Source organism: Lissotriton vulgaris, chromosome 3_1 (genome assembly GCF_964263255.1).
Source record: "Lissotriton vulgaris chromosome 3_1, aLisVul1.2, whole genome shotgun sequence".
In the NCBI taxonomy this organism is placed as follows: domain Eukaryota; kingdom Metazoa; phylum Chordata; class Amphibia; order Caudata; family Salamandridae; genus Lissotriton; species Lissotriton vulgaris.
In genome coordinates, this window is record NC_141689.1 from 1,613,283,362 (window position 1) to 1,613,295,915 (window position 12,554).

At 49.1% G+C, this 12,554-nt stretch overlaps 1 protein-coding gene across 1 annotated transcript in view; it reads right to left on the reverse strand.

The window, feature by feature from the left end:
- The window catches only part of PLA2G12A (phospholipase A2 group XIIA), a 132,537-nt gene extending 120,629 nt beyond the window's left edge, over nt 1–11,908 (reverse strand). Inside the window, exon 1 of the mRNA XM_086962093.1 lies at nt 10,793–11,908. Coding sequence (XP_086818219.1) covers nt 10,793–11,018 — 226 coding nt within the window. The 5' untranslated portion in view covers nt 11,019–11,908. The remainder of the gene's footprint in view (nt 1–10,792) is intronic.
- Between the last annotated feature and the right edge of the window lie 646 nt (nt 11,909–12,554).

Consider the following 12,554-nt stretch of genomic DNA (forward strand, 5'->3'; position numbering starts at 1 on the left):
AGAGTGAGCCCCATTAAGGGGGATGCTCATGAATTATCGTCGTATTGCCCATTGACTTGAGGGTGTGTGTGAGATTGTATGTTAGAATACTGACCTACAGAAATATCACAGGCAGAATGTCAATTACTGCAATATATTTAAGTTGGGTACATGAAGGAAAAGATAGAATACTATCCTTAATTCTACATCTACATGGCTTCTGACCGCCCCCCTTCAGCAGTAATAGCTTAATTTCTACCATCTTGGTGCTCAGTGCCTACAAAGGAGAGATGGGAAATTGTCTGGACCGAAGCACTGTCTCAGTCATTGGTGAAGCAAAGTGAGAAAATGTCATTCTAGGCTAGGTTGGGCTAAATTCAATTCCAACATCATGTTGAGGATTCCACTCTGATGAACTGAGTAACTCTATGTTTAAAAGCATATGTAAAATTACTTGCAGTATTGCCTTTACCATCATTGTGATAAGCTAGAGAGACCCTGTCCTAACCTTAGATAACATTACGCATAATTGAAAACCTGGCAGGGTTAATTTAGAGACAAGGTGCACATTATTTATGCAGCACTCAGACAGTAATAAAGTCGAAATAAGACACAAATATCCCAAGCAATTCAGACAATAGACAACATGTTTTAAATGGAATGACTCAAAATTCTCAGATATTCCAATAACGTCAAATAAAATGACTCAAGAGTCACAAAGATTCCAATAAGGTTAGCGGGTCATGCTATACCGGGCCAAGTCATAAGTTAAGGCTGTTCGCAATAGAGCACAGAACAAATTTAGGGGGCCACCGAGCTATATTGGTCAGAAACTGTCCCGCGTTAGGTAATGAGGCTTCAGGCAAGCAAAGGAATAAATTCTGGGAAAAGCCAGAAAAGCGATTTTCTGAGGCTAATTTTTCGGGGTGATTGTAACTACTTACAACCCCTGGGGTTAACAGTACCCTGTACTTAAACACGTTAGCCGGGCAGAGGCTTAGAATGACCAGAGAGGTGTCAGGAAGTATCCCTGGCTTCCAGGTTGAGCTAGTGCACAACAACTTTAGATCAAATATCTGGATAGAAGCTATGGGCTTAATGATTTTGGATAAGATATCTTGAAGGAGGGGAAATTAGACAGTAAGACACCACCTGGGTGGACTTACATTTTAAACGCCACCAGAAAGGTACAATAACTTTCCTATGCACGGTCACCGAGCTCGCCTTTACGTAAGCTGCAGGAACGTTGATGGTATTTAGTCTTGAATAGAATTGAGACCGGCTCTTTGCAGCATGACCAAATGCAAGCAGTTGTTCAGGAGGAGCCATCACTAGGCGAGAAGCCTAGTATCCATTATGTAGGCCAATGAGGGAACACAAGTGGAGTATAGCGAAGGCTCCTTGTATTGTTGTGCGAAAATATCTGTGAAGTAGTGTGGCTCACTGGTTAGAGGCAGCAGACCAGAGAGCAGAGGACGGCCCGGGACCAGGGTTCGATTCCCGGCGCGGCAGGTTTCTGGACCAGGGTCAGCGGACTCGATAATTCTCTCGCCTCGGTGCCCACTCTGATCAGCGATCACACTCGGCAACTCTGGGCATTAGCTTGCCTCATCTTCACTAACTGCCCCACCAGACCGTCGGGGATGCCTGGTCTCACCCTGGAGATACCCACTAAGGGACCATCTCTCAGGGAAGCCAGGAAGGGTTTCGCAGCGGTCGAAGCGCCTTGGGACCCTACGGGTAAGTAGTGCGCTATATAAATGCCAATACATTTACATATCTGGAAAAAGGCCATTCGAGTCTAGAGTAGGGAATGATTCTACTCAGGGGGGATTCCCTAAAGCTGGTTGTGAGCCTGGGGGCCACCCAGGATGAGAGGGCAACCCAGTCACATTGGAAGGAGGGCATTGATTCAGGTCAGGCAGAAGGCCTTGGTGGCGATGGGCAACAGGTTAGGAGCGGGCGAGCTCCTGTGGTCTGGGGTTGTCCCTTACAGGGCTAGATCACTAGTAGCTATAGAGCATTCCCGCAGGAGGGTCTACAGATCAAGCAGAAGTCCACGGGAAGAGAGGAGAGGTTTCATAGGCAAGTACCAATACAAGAGAACTGAAGGGTACTGCGATAACGCAGGGTCACTTGTCAAGACTGGGAGTGGATATATTCCTCCTGGACGTACATGAAGCACTAAACAGCAGGAGGTAAGCAGCTAAGTAGGTGGGGGGGCTCTGTCATCGACGGGGGCCTCCTTCAGAGCTGTGGCGGAGTACAGGGCGATGTGGAAGCAGACGGGTACAGTAAGGGTAACCGACCGGGGGTGTGCCACACCGCTCCGCCCTGACAGGGTGTGCGGGAGTATAATGAAAATGGTAATGTGCTGCACCGTCAGAGCATCGACTCGCCGTGCAAGATGGCTCCGCAGGCAAGCGGGACAGCGAGGGGCTGCCGCTTTGGATCGCCCGTAAGATGACCCACCATAAACGTCATACCTGTGTTGTATAAAATAAACCTGCAGCAGTTCTTTCCCACAAACATGGCTCCTGAGTTTCCTTTGAGTGGGAATGTAAATGTGTATTGTACAAGCGGGGGAGCGTATGACGGTGTGGGCACTATGCCGCTGTCTGCGTGACCCGCAGGGGAACATGGGCGGGGCAGCGCCTTAGTCCCATCCGGCTAGCGAGCCTACCTATCGGCGCCCCTCCCTGCGTCCACCTATCACTGGCCAAGGGGGAGGGCTCACCTGGAGGTGCAGGGCGCCCCGCTATTTATACGGCAGCAGCCATAGCTCGGCCTCTTTCCTGCCTGAATTCCCCACGGCTCTGCTCTGTTCCCACCCTGAACCCTGACCCTGCAGCTAGAGCGGCGGGGTGAGTTTTTGAATGTTGTAATGGTCTGGTTTTGTGTTGCAGGCGGAGTTACAGGGCGATCTGGAAGCAGACGGTTACAGTAAGGGTACCTCTGCGGCAGAAGGGTACAGTAAGGGTACCTCTGCCTGGCACAGTAAGGGTGCCTGAGCCAAGGACCAGGAGCTGAAGAAGGTTCAGGGAAACCGCGACGGCGCCCCGTTAGTCCTTCGGGCGGTCGGGGGGCCTGAACCGACCGGGTGGGTGCCACACCGCTCCGCCCTGACGTGGGGGGCGGGAGTATAACAAAAATGGTAATGTGCTGCAACGTCAGAGCATCGACTCGCCGTGCAAGATGGCTCCGCAGGCAAGCGGGACAGCGAGGGGCTGCCGCTTTGGATCGCCCGTAAGATGACCCACCATAAACGTCATACCTGTGTTGTATGAAATAAACCTGCAGCAGTTCTTTCCCACAAACATGTCTCCTGAGTTTCCTTTGAGTGGGAATGTAAATGTGTATTGTACAAGCGGGGGAGCGTATGACGGTGTGGGCACTATGATGGCAGGGCTTCTTTGGTGTACTGGTTTTGCCATCCTATAATGCTGATGTCAGGAGTTGCTCTGTGTTTTTGGAGCATCTCTGACTAATTGAAGGCTTGCATGTGCCTCCTGCCGTGCAACTTCTTTCATCGAGGGTCCAATATGGCTAGAAGGCAGAACTTGATCTAGAATGGACTGTAATGTACTAGGCTGCTGACTGTACATCGTTAACTTTGCGCCACGGTCTATGTTATGGGATGTGTTGCCTTGAAATGGGCAGCCCTGTGTTATCTACTGTGGTTGATCTTTTTGACTATGGTGCTGACTATACTGCAATATCTAAGGTTAGGTAAAGGAAAATCCAAGAACAGAAGTGAAATATTAACTTCTTTTGGTGACATTTGTAATATAGCTTGAAACATTGAGAGTCAAGTCAAGTCAAGTCAAGTCAAAGAATTTATATAGCGCACTACATACCCAGAGGGTCTCAAGGCGCTTAGGGAGGGGAGGAGGATTACTTGTCAAATATCCACGTTTTAAGTTGCTTTCTGAATGCTAGGTGGTTCTGGGTAAGGCGAAGGTAAGTGTGGAGTGAGTTCCATGTTTTAGCAGCCAGGTATGAGAAGGATCTGCCTCCCATGGTGGTCTTGTTGATGCGAGGTACAGTTGCTAGGGCTTGGCTGGAAGAGCGTAGTTGGCGGGAGGGGGTGTAGAAGGACAGCCGTGAGTTGAGGCATTCTGGTCCGATGTCGTAGAGTGATTTGTGTGCGTGGGTTAGCAGTCGGAAAGTGATCCTCCTATTGACGGGTAGCCAGTGGAGGTCTTTCAGGTGGCCAGAGATGTGTTCGTTGCGCGGGATGTCTAATATGATCCTGGCTGAGGCGTTTTGGATTCGTTGGAGTTTCTTCTGGAGTTTAGCGGTAGTACCTGCGTAGAGGGTGTTTCCGTAGTCCAGTCGGCTCGTGACCAGAGCATGGGTGACTGTTTTTCTGGTTTCGGTGGGGATCCAGCGAAATGTTTTTTTGAGCATGCGGAGAATGTTGAAGCAGGATGAGGATACGGCGCTGACTTGTCTGTTCATTGAGAGTGAAGAGTCCAGGATAACGCCTAGGTTCCGTGCATGGTCTGTCGGGATGGGTGCTTTTCCAAGGGCTTCCGGCCACCAAGAGTCGTCCCATGCAGAGGGGGATGTACCTAAGATGAGGACTTCTGTTTTATCTGAGTTCAGTTTCAGACGGCTGTGTTTCATCCATTCGGCAACTTCTTTCATTCCTTCGTGTAGGTTAGTTTTGGCGGTGCTGGGGTCATTGGTGAGAGAAAGGATCAGTTGAGTGTCATCCGCGTAAGAGATGATGTTGAGGTTGTGTTGGCGGGCGATGGCCGCGAGGGGGCTCATGTATACGTTGAAAAGGGTGGGGCTGAGTGAGGATCCTTGTGGTACGCCGCAGATGACTTCAGTGGCCTCTGACTTGAATGGTGGGAGGCGGACTTTCTGGGTTCTTCCGGAGAGGAACGAGGTGATCCATTCCAGTGCTTTTCCTTGTATTCCGATGTTGCTGAGGCGTTGTAAAAGGGTGCTGTGGCAGACTGTGTCGAAGGCTGCAGAGAGGTCGAGGAGGATGAGGGCGACTGTGTCTCCATTGTCCAGTAGAGTTCAAATGTCGTCTGTTGCTGCGATGAGGGCGGTCTCAGTACTGTGTTTTGCTCGGAAGCCAGATTGTGAGGAGTCGAGGGATTTGTTGGCTTCGAGGAATGCGGCGAGTTGGTTGTTGACAGCTTTCTCGATTACTTTGGCCGGGAATGGAAGGAGCGAGATGGGGCGGTAATTTTTGAGTTCGGTGGGGTCCGCTGTGGGTTTTTTCAGAAGGGCGGTGAGTTCAGCGTGTTTCCAGCTTTCCGGGAAGGTGGCGGAGTTGAAGGAGCAGTTGATGACATCTCGGAGGTGCGGTGCTATGACGAAGTCTGCTTTGTTGAAGATGTGGTGAGGACATGGGTCTGTGGGGGATCCTGAGTGGATGGAGTTCATCAGGCGGATGGTATCCTCAGTGGAGATTGGGTTCCATTCGTTGAGGGTGTTCAAGGGGGGAGAATGTTCAGCATATGGTTGGGTGGGTTGGTCTCCGGGTTGGTTGTCGAAGCTGTTGTGGATATCTGCAATTTTGTTGTGGAAGAATGAGGCTAGGGAGTCGCAGAGGGCTTGAGAGGGGGTGATGTCATTGGAGTTGGCCGAGGGATTGGTAAATTCCTTGACGATGTTGAAAAGTTCCTTGCTGTTGTGGGCGTTGTTGTCAAGTCGATCCTTGAATGCTGTTTTCTTGGCCTTTCGGATTAGTTGGTGGTGTGTGCGGGTGGCGTTTTTGAAGGCGTCCTTGGTGCTAGTGGTTGGGTCTTTTTTCCAGGCCTTTTCAAGGGAGCGGCAGAGTTTCTTGGACTTTTTAAGATCATCGTTGAACCATGAGGCCTTCTTGCTGCCGGGTTTGTTTTGACGTTTTCTCAGTGGTGCTAAGGTGTCAGCGGTGTTGGATAGCCATAGGGTGAAGTTGGCGGCGGCTTGGTCAGGGTTAGAAGAGTGGGCTGGGGTGTTTAGAAGGAGCGATGAGGAGATCTGGTCGATGGTGATTTTGTTCCAGTTTCTTTGCCGAGTTGGTTGGAGGTGGTTGATGGGTTTTGTCTTGTTGTAGGTGAAGTGAACGCAGCTGTGGTCAGTCCAGAGGAGGTCCGTAGTGTGGCTGAAGGAGACGTGATTGCTGGAGGTGAAGATGGGGTCGAGTGTGTGACCTGAGATGTGGGTGGGGGAGGTGACCAGTTGTTTAAGTCCGAGGTTGGCGAGGTTGTCCAAGAGGGTGGTGGTGTTGCGGTCGTTGATCTTTTCAAGGTGAAAGTTGAGGTCTCCCAGAAGGATGTAGTCTTTGGAGGGGAGCGCGTGTGGAGTGATGAAGTCCGTGATGTCTTCACTGAATTTTGCGCGGGGTCCTGGTGGTCTGTAGAGGAGGGTGCCTCCGAGTGTGGTCTTGGGGTCGATGTGGATCTGGAAGTGAAGGTGTTCTGAGTTGGCGAGGTTGGCGTCAGAGCTGGTTGAGATGCGGATTGATTTCTTATGGACGATAGCGATTCCTCCTCCTGTATGGCCGGTACGGTCCTTGCGTGTGATCTTATAGTCTTCAGGGATGGCGATGGTGATGTCTGGTGCGGAGGAGGCGTTCATCCATGTTTCTGTTAGGAAGGCGACGTCTGGAGAAATGGTGTCTAGTAGGTTCCATAGGTCAATGGCGTGCCTGTGGACCGATCGGGTGTTGAGCAGGATGCATTGTAGGGGGTTGGGGTCGGGAAACTGAGGTGTGATCGTAGCGGAGTTGTAGACGGTGCCGATGAATTTGCAGGAGTAGCAGGAGAAAGGTCCATGGGTGTGTCCAGGAGCGGCTTGGACGCAGTTGGGGGCGCGACCGGGGTCAAGGGCTAGGAGGGTGGAGGCATCGTAGGTAATGCGGGAGGGCTGGGCAGCGCGAGGGGCAGGGGGTCTGGCGCTGGGCGCGGTCCAGGCGCGGACGGGCGTAGACGGGCTTACCTTTGGCGCACCTTCGGCGCGAATTGGGCGCGATCGCTGCGCGTTAGAGGAACTACCATAAGTAGTTAGAGGAGGGGGAGGGGCGAGGGGTGGTCAGCTGGGAGGCGGGATGCGGGGTGGAGCTGCAGGCTGGGCCAAAACAACAACAACAAAATGGCAGGCAAAGCGGAAGTGAGGACGACGGGGCTGGGGTGAGCAGGGTCGCCGGTCTAGTCAGTAGCGTAAACAGCCAAGCCAGCAAAAAAGAAATATGCGCCCTGAACGAGGATACACAACAACAATGCTAATAATGTCAATAGCGCTAGCGTTGGACCTAGATCTACCTAATTCAGCCTGGGTTCAATAGCGCTGGCGTTAGAATCGAATTGGTTAATTAGGTGCAGGCACAATAGCGCTAGCGTGATGTTGCAATGCAGGCAAGCGTAGGTAAAAGCGTGGGAGCAAGCAAGCAACGACACCACCGGAGGCTTGGAGGAGCGTGGTGGGAACATATTTGAACCAGTTGTTGAATGGTTGCACAGATTGATGCTGTGGTGGCACTTGAGTCTTGGTTACCTGGTAGCGCCTTAGTTTGCAGCTCTTCAGCATTACCCAGGCCAGGAGTAAACGCCTTAGCACCTAGGCCAGGAGTAAACGCCCCAGCTCATCTGCTGCAGCTTTGGCTGACTTGTCAGACCGCATGAAAATTATATGTAAATAATTAAGGGAGAGGTGCTTTGGTGGAGCCCCTTCACTCGTTTTTTGGTCCAGTCTACAATTACAATACATAAATACAGATTTCTAAGTATGATTTCACCAAATTAGCTTGTTGTTTTCACAAGGTTTAAAACACCGGAGCCCTGTAAATGGTTTGAAATAAAGGAGATGAAAGAAGTTAATTTGTTCGTTGTGTTTTGCTCGGCCCATCACTAAATATATTTTCTATGCGCTCTGCTCCCTTAATTTTTAACACTGAATGAGTTGCTATTTTCATCATGTGGCTGAACCTGTAATCTGTGTGTAGCAAAGGGGAGGGTGATATGCTGTTGGAAACCTTGCTTAAGCTGATAAGCTGGAGAGTACTTTTAATGCCAATATCGGAGTCTGTAATAGGTCGGAATGTATGAAGCTCTGTGGTTATACTGAATATGCAGCTACCTATGTTATGCCATCTATTACTGTAATAACTGCACTTTCACAATTGCTTTATTAACCTTCCTGCTTTCTCAAATGTGCTTGAAAATGTACGATTTTTCTTCTTTTTTTTCAAAATTTTCTTGGGTGGGTATCTCCCCCAAACCCGCCTTTTGGGGTTCAGGCTCGCTCGCTGTGCTCACTCGCTACGGTGCTGTATGCAAATCACTTTGCGCCCCACCACTTTCAAATGTCATCCACCGCCCCTGCCACTACAGTGAACTGTGAGATTCCATGAAACAAAATACTCATCTACAGGCATTAACATGGTGAAATAGCAATCCACCGATTGATTTTAACATATGCTTTCACAATAAATAAGTCAGGCCTACCAATTAAAAGATCAGGCATACTGGACCTGCCAACTTTTGCCAATGAATCGATCAAGCCTTCAGCCTTGAAGGTCACTTAAGCGTACTTTACGACACATAAACTTTCCCACAAGGTAAATACATGCGCTCTTTTTCAAGGGTAGCACACACTTTCTGCCCAACGTAAAGCTTGTGTGGGAGCAGAACCCGGGGCCCAAATTTTATTGCACCCAAAAACTTAGATCACCCAAATTTACCTTAGAAGTTCCGCTCCATCGCTCTTGCTATAAAGAACGCCCTCCTCAACATCAGGCCCAACATACAATTTAACAGACTATTAAAAAAATTAACTTGGACCACTCAATAATGGAGTTATAGATCTGGGAAAAGTTAAAGGGTTTTATTACAGAATCTAAAAATTAGGAAGAGTGGAGTTATGTGAGGTATAGACAGTGAACGAGTGAGCATATGCCCCACTGGAGGATTCAGCATTTAGGATGGACCAGGAGAGACTAGGACAAAAAGGCTATTTCCACATACTATACGGAGGTCAGATGCCATTGGACACTACACCAGTCACTGTTACGATTATATCTATATGGCACAGAATAATGGATTGGATGAAGAGATTCACATCTACAACTCCCCTGTGGGTGGGAAGACTACACCTGGTACTGAATCTCCCAGGTTTTAAACAATGGTATTTGATTGGACTCTCTGTACTAGAAGTTCCCCAATGGAGCATAGGAGGGCTCCTCGCTGGAACGTCGATAACTCGACGGACATGACTAAAAAAAGCTCTTTCACTTACGCCACCTTAATGAGGGATACACCATTAGAGGGGATACAGCGGAGGACAAGATGACATAGGGACGTAGGGGAGCTTACTGGGGGAATGACCTCCAACTGCCGGAGGAAGTGGCCTTTTAGCCAGACTGCCGGAAAATAGTACCTTTCTGGGAGGGAGGTACACATACTTTAGCGGAAGCTACAGGAGTGCCTATAACATTAACAGCACTGATGACATTGCTGGGCATATCCCGACACAACATCCTACAACAAATTCCTGATTAACCTAGGTTACATGGTAGCAAAGTGAGACCTTACCTGGAAATGGGGCAGCGCTACCTGTACGAAATTATATGACTGGGTGGAAAGAATAGGATGGACCGGTATAGGAAAAAAGTTGATATATACGAGGCTAGGGGATGTACACAAAAATACAAAAAAGTGTGGGAGGATGGGCCGTTGACACCTAGATGGTTGGTCAAGGAGGGGGGCTATTATGTCAAGTAATGAACGGAAAAGACGTAGTAAAAGTCCCCTGGGGAAGCGAAGACACCCGGCCCCAAGTGCATTAGACCTAGGCACCCGCTCGGACTTCAGAGGGCAGTGTCCCATCACCATGGGACTGTATAGTGTACCTGGGTGGATGGGGGGGGGGCAATATGGGTAAACGTAACCTTATGGCAACTGCCTCATTTTCTGTTTTGTTTGATCATTTTGAATGATAAAAATCAATAAAATGTTTCCCCCAAAAATTGTTTCTGCAACATCTGAACACGCAGTGACATTATTTACCTCCTCACAACTGACAGACTACAAAAAATAAAAGTAGCAGGAATGCCCGGGTCTAGCTTTGTCCATAGGATCATACGGATTCCAAGACGTTACAAACAAACACAATAAAAAAGGCACACTTGTCAAAACGGATGATCTAGAATCCATTCAAAGCCATTGAGGCAACCAGCCATCTGTCATCCTACCACGTTCCGCTGCACTAAGAAGACCACCAACGAAACACTATCCCATAATGTACGACACTAACAGTACAGCCTATCAGAAACACCTCTAACAGCATTAATACAACCACCCACCTCCATTGATGAGGCTAGACATTTGGCCCCAAAACCAATGGCACAAAATATTTGCCAGTCCATTATAGCCACATCTGAAAGCACTTGCCCAATAACCCATCCAACCACACAAACCCCCCCCCCCCCCTTAGCTTTTATGGAAGGAACATGCCCACCCATACAACCACGCAAATTCCATGGCAGTAAAACAAAGACATATTTGGAGTGCCATCACCTTCAGTTTAAATACAACACAATCCCACCTCAACTGGCAGCAACAGCCACCCAGCATTCCACAACCATTGCCACAAGTTCACCTATGTGCTCCGCTGACGCATACCATGACACTAACAAGGCCAGCCATCCTCCACCCTGACTTGTCAACGTCACAACCACACATCTAACTCGGAACTGACAGTGCCCTCATCTGCAGTGTCACTATGGCTCCAACACTATGTCCTAGTTATTTCTCTTCCCCCAAAGAAATATAAAAAACAAAAAGCGGACTACAACACTGTCCACTATTACCATCGTTGCACTTATATTGGCAGAGCCCGTCATCCCCTCCCAGGAGGTCCAGAGCAGCATTCAGGTACATGTCGATCTTGTGGACTCCGTTGCGAATGGTTTTGAGGGTCATCCTCCAGTCGGGTGTCTGGGCTGCTTGTTGTTCTTGGCAATAAACTGGAGACACAGACCACATATTACAAGCTAGGAGAGCCGACAACAGCAGCCAAAGCATGTTGCCCGACATCAGAGACAGCTGCGAGGCTACTGACAACAGGAGCGTTGCTATACTGTATGACAGTGCCAGTAAACTGTGCCTAACCAATCAAAGTAACAGAATTGTGAAATCCGGATTTGGGAGGATAGTCGCTTAATCCGGGTTGCAAAACGGAACACTGTGCTCTTTGCGCAGTAAGGTAGCAGCTATGGGATTGATACTCCTACACATACCGAGTGCCCTACTAGGAAATCTCTTGAGTTATCGCTAAATGGAGGGTTTCCAACTTTTCACACGTCCTCAATTCAGATACATCAGCAACTTCAGCGGGTCAATAGGGAAATAGAATATTCCGTCTTGGTGCTGGAAAGTCTTCTCGGGATGTCCGAAATGTTGTCATATATACTGTAAGGCACAACTGAACTATCTAGAAACTAGAGGTGTACCTGGAGGCTTTTGACAAGGTAGGACATTGTGTGTTCTATATGCGCCACTCATGGAAGGGTCTCCAGTAGATTACTGACTGTTTCAAAAGAGCCACGGCTTGTCCTCCGGACGCCTCAGTCACTCAAAACTGCAGGGATAACAGTGCATAGACCGGCTGATGCCCTCCTAGGCGAGAAGAAAGTGAAAGCAGATTTCCGGATAATCAGAAAGCAGCAGGCTAACCGAAACTAGCTGTTGTTTATCTACAACAGCGCTGCCAGTGAAAACTACCGTTTCGGGCGGAGACAACAAGCAGCAACGTGTACAAATCAATTTTCAGAAAGCGGCGTTTCAGCTGTGCTGGGCTCACGACTTCCGCCTTCTCTCTCCGTTGCTGTACGATATGACGTCACACGCCGGCACCTAGGGCTACTTACTTCTGTTGAGCGAGGCGGAGCACAAGTCAGAGTAGTGGGTGTGTTAGTGAGGGAGGAGGTGATTCAGAGCTGTCAGGCAGCCTTTATAGGCTCAAGGCACTGTGGCCGAAGGCGGCGGGTAGTGTCAGCAAAGCCGTACGTTCTATTTTCCATGGAAAGCTTCCCCCTGACTCGGCCCGTCACAGCGGTACAACAAGCATTGACAAAGCCAATTGGTTTCGCCTTCAGGACCTATTGAGTTTGTCAATATTTTTGCCATGCTGCACATCTGTGATGCTATTCAGCATGGCTAAAACCAGAAAACAAAAGAGCACACATGACTACCTCAGTCATTGTGTAGCCGCGCACACCAAGCATATGGCAACATTTAAGAGCATGCTTATACAGCTGGTTGAGTCGCGTTATGGAGTAGCAGCGTAAACAGGGGCGGCTGGTGACATTTGAAAGTGGTGAGGCATAAACTAATTTGCATATTGCACCGCAGCGAGCGAGCTCGAAACATCTTGCATCCATCCATACATCATTCATGCATCCACCCATCCACCCACCCACCCATCCTGCATCCATACATCATTCAATCATGCATCCATCCATCATGCATCCACCCATCATGCATGCATCCATGCATCCATCCATACATCATTCATGCATTCACCCATCCATCCACCCACCCACCCATCCTGCATCCATACATCATTCATTC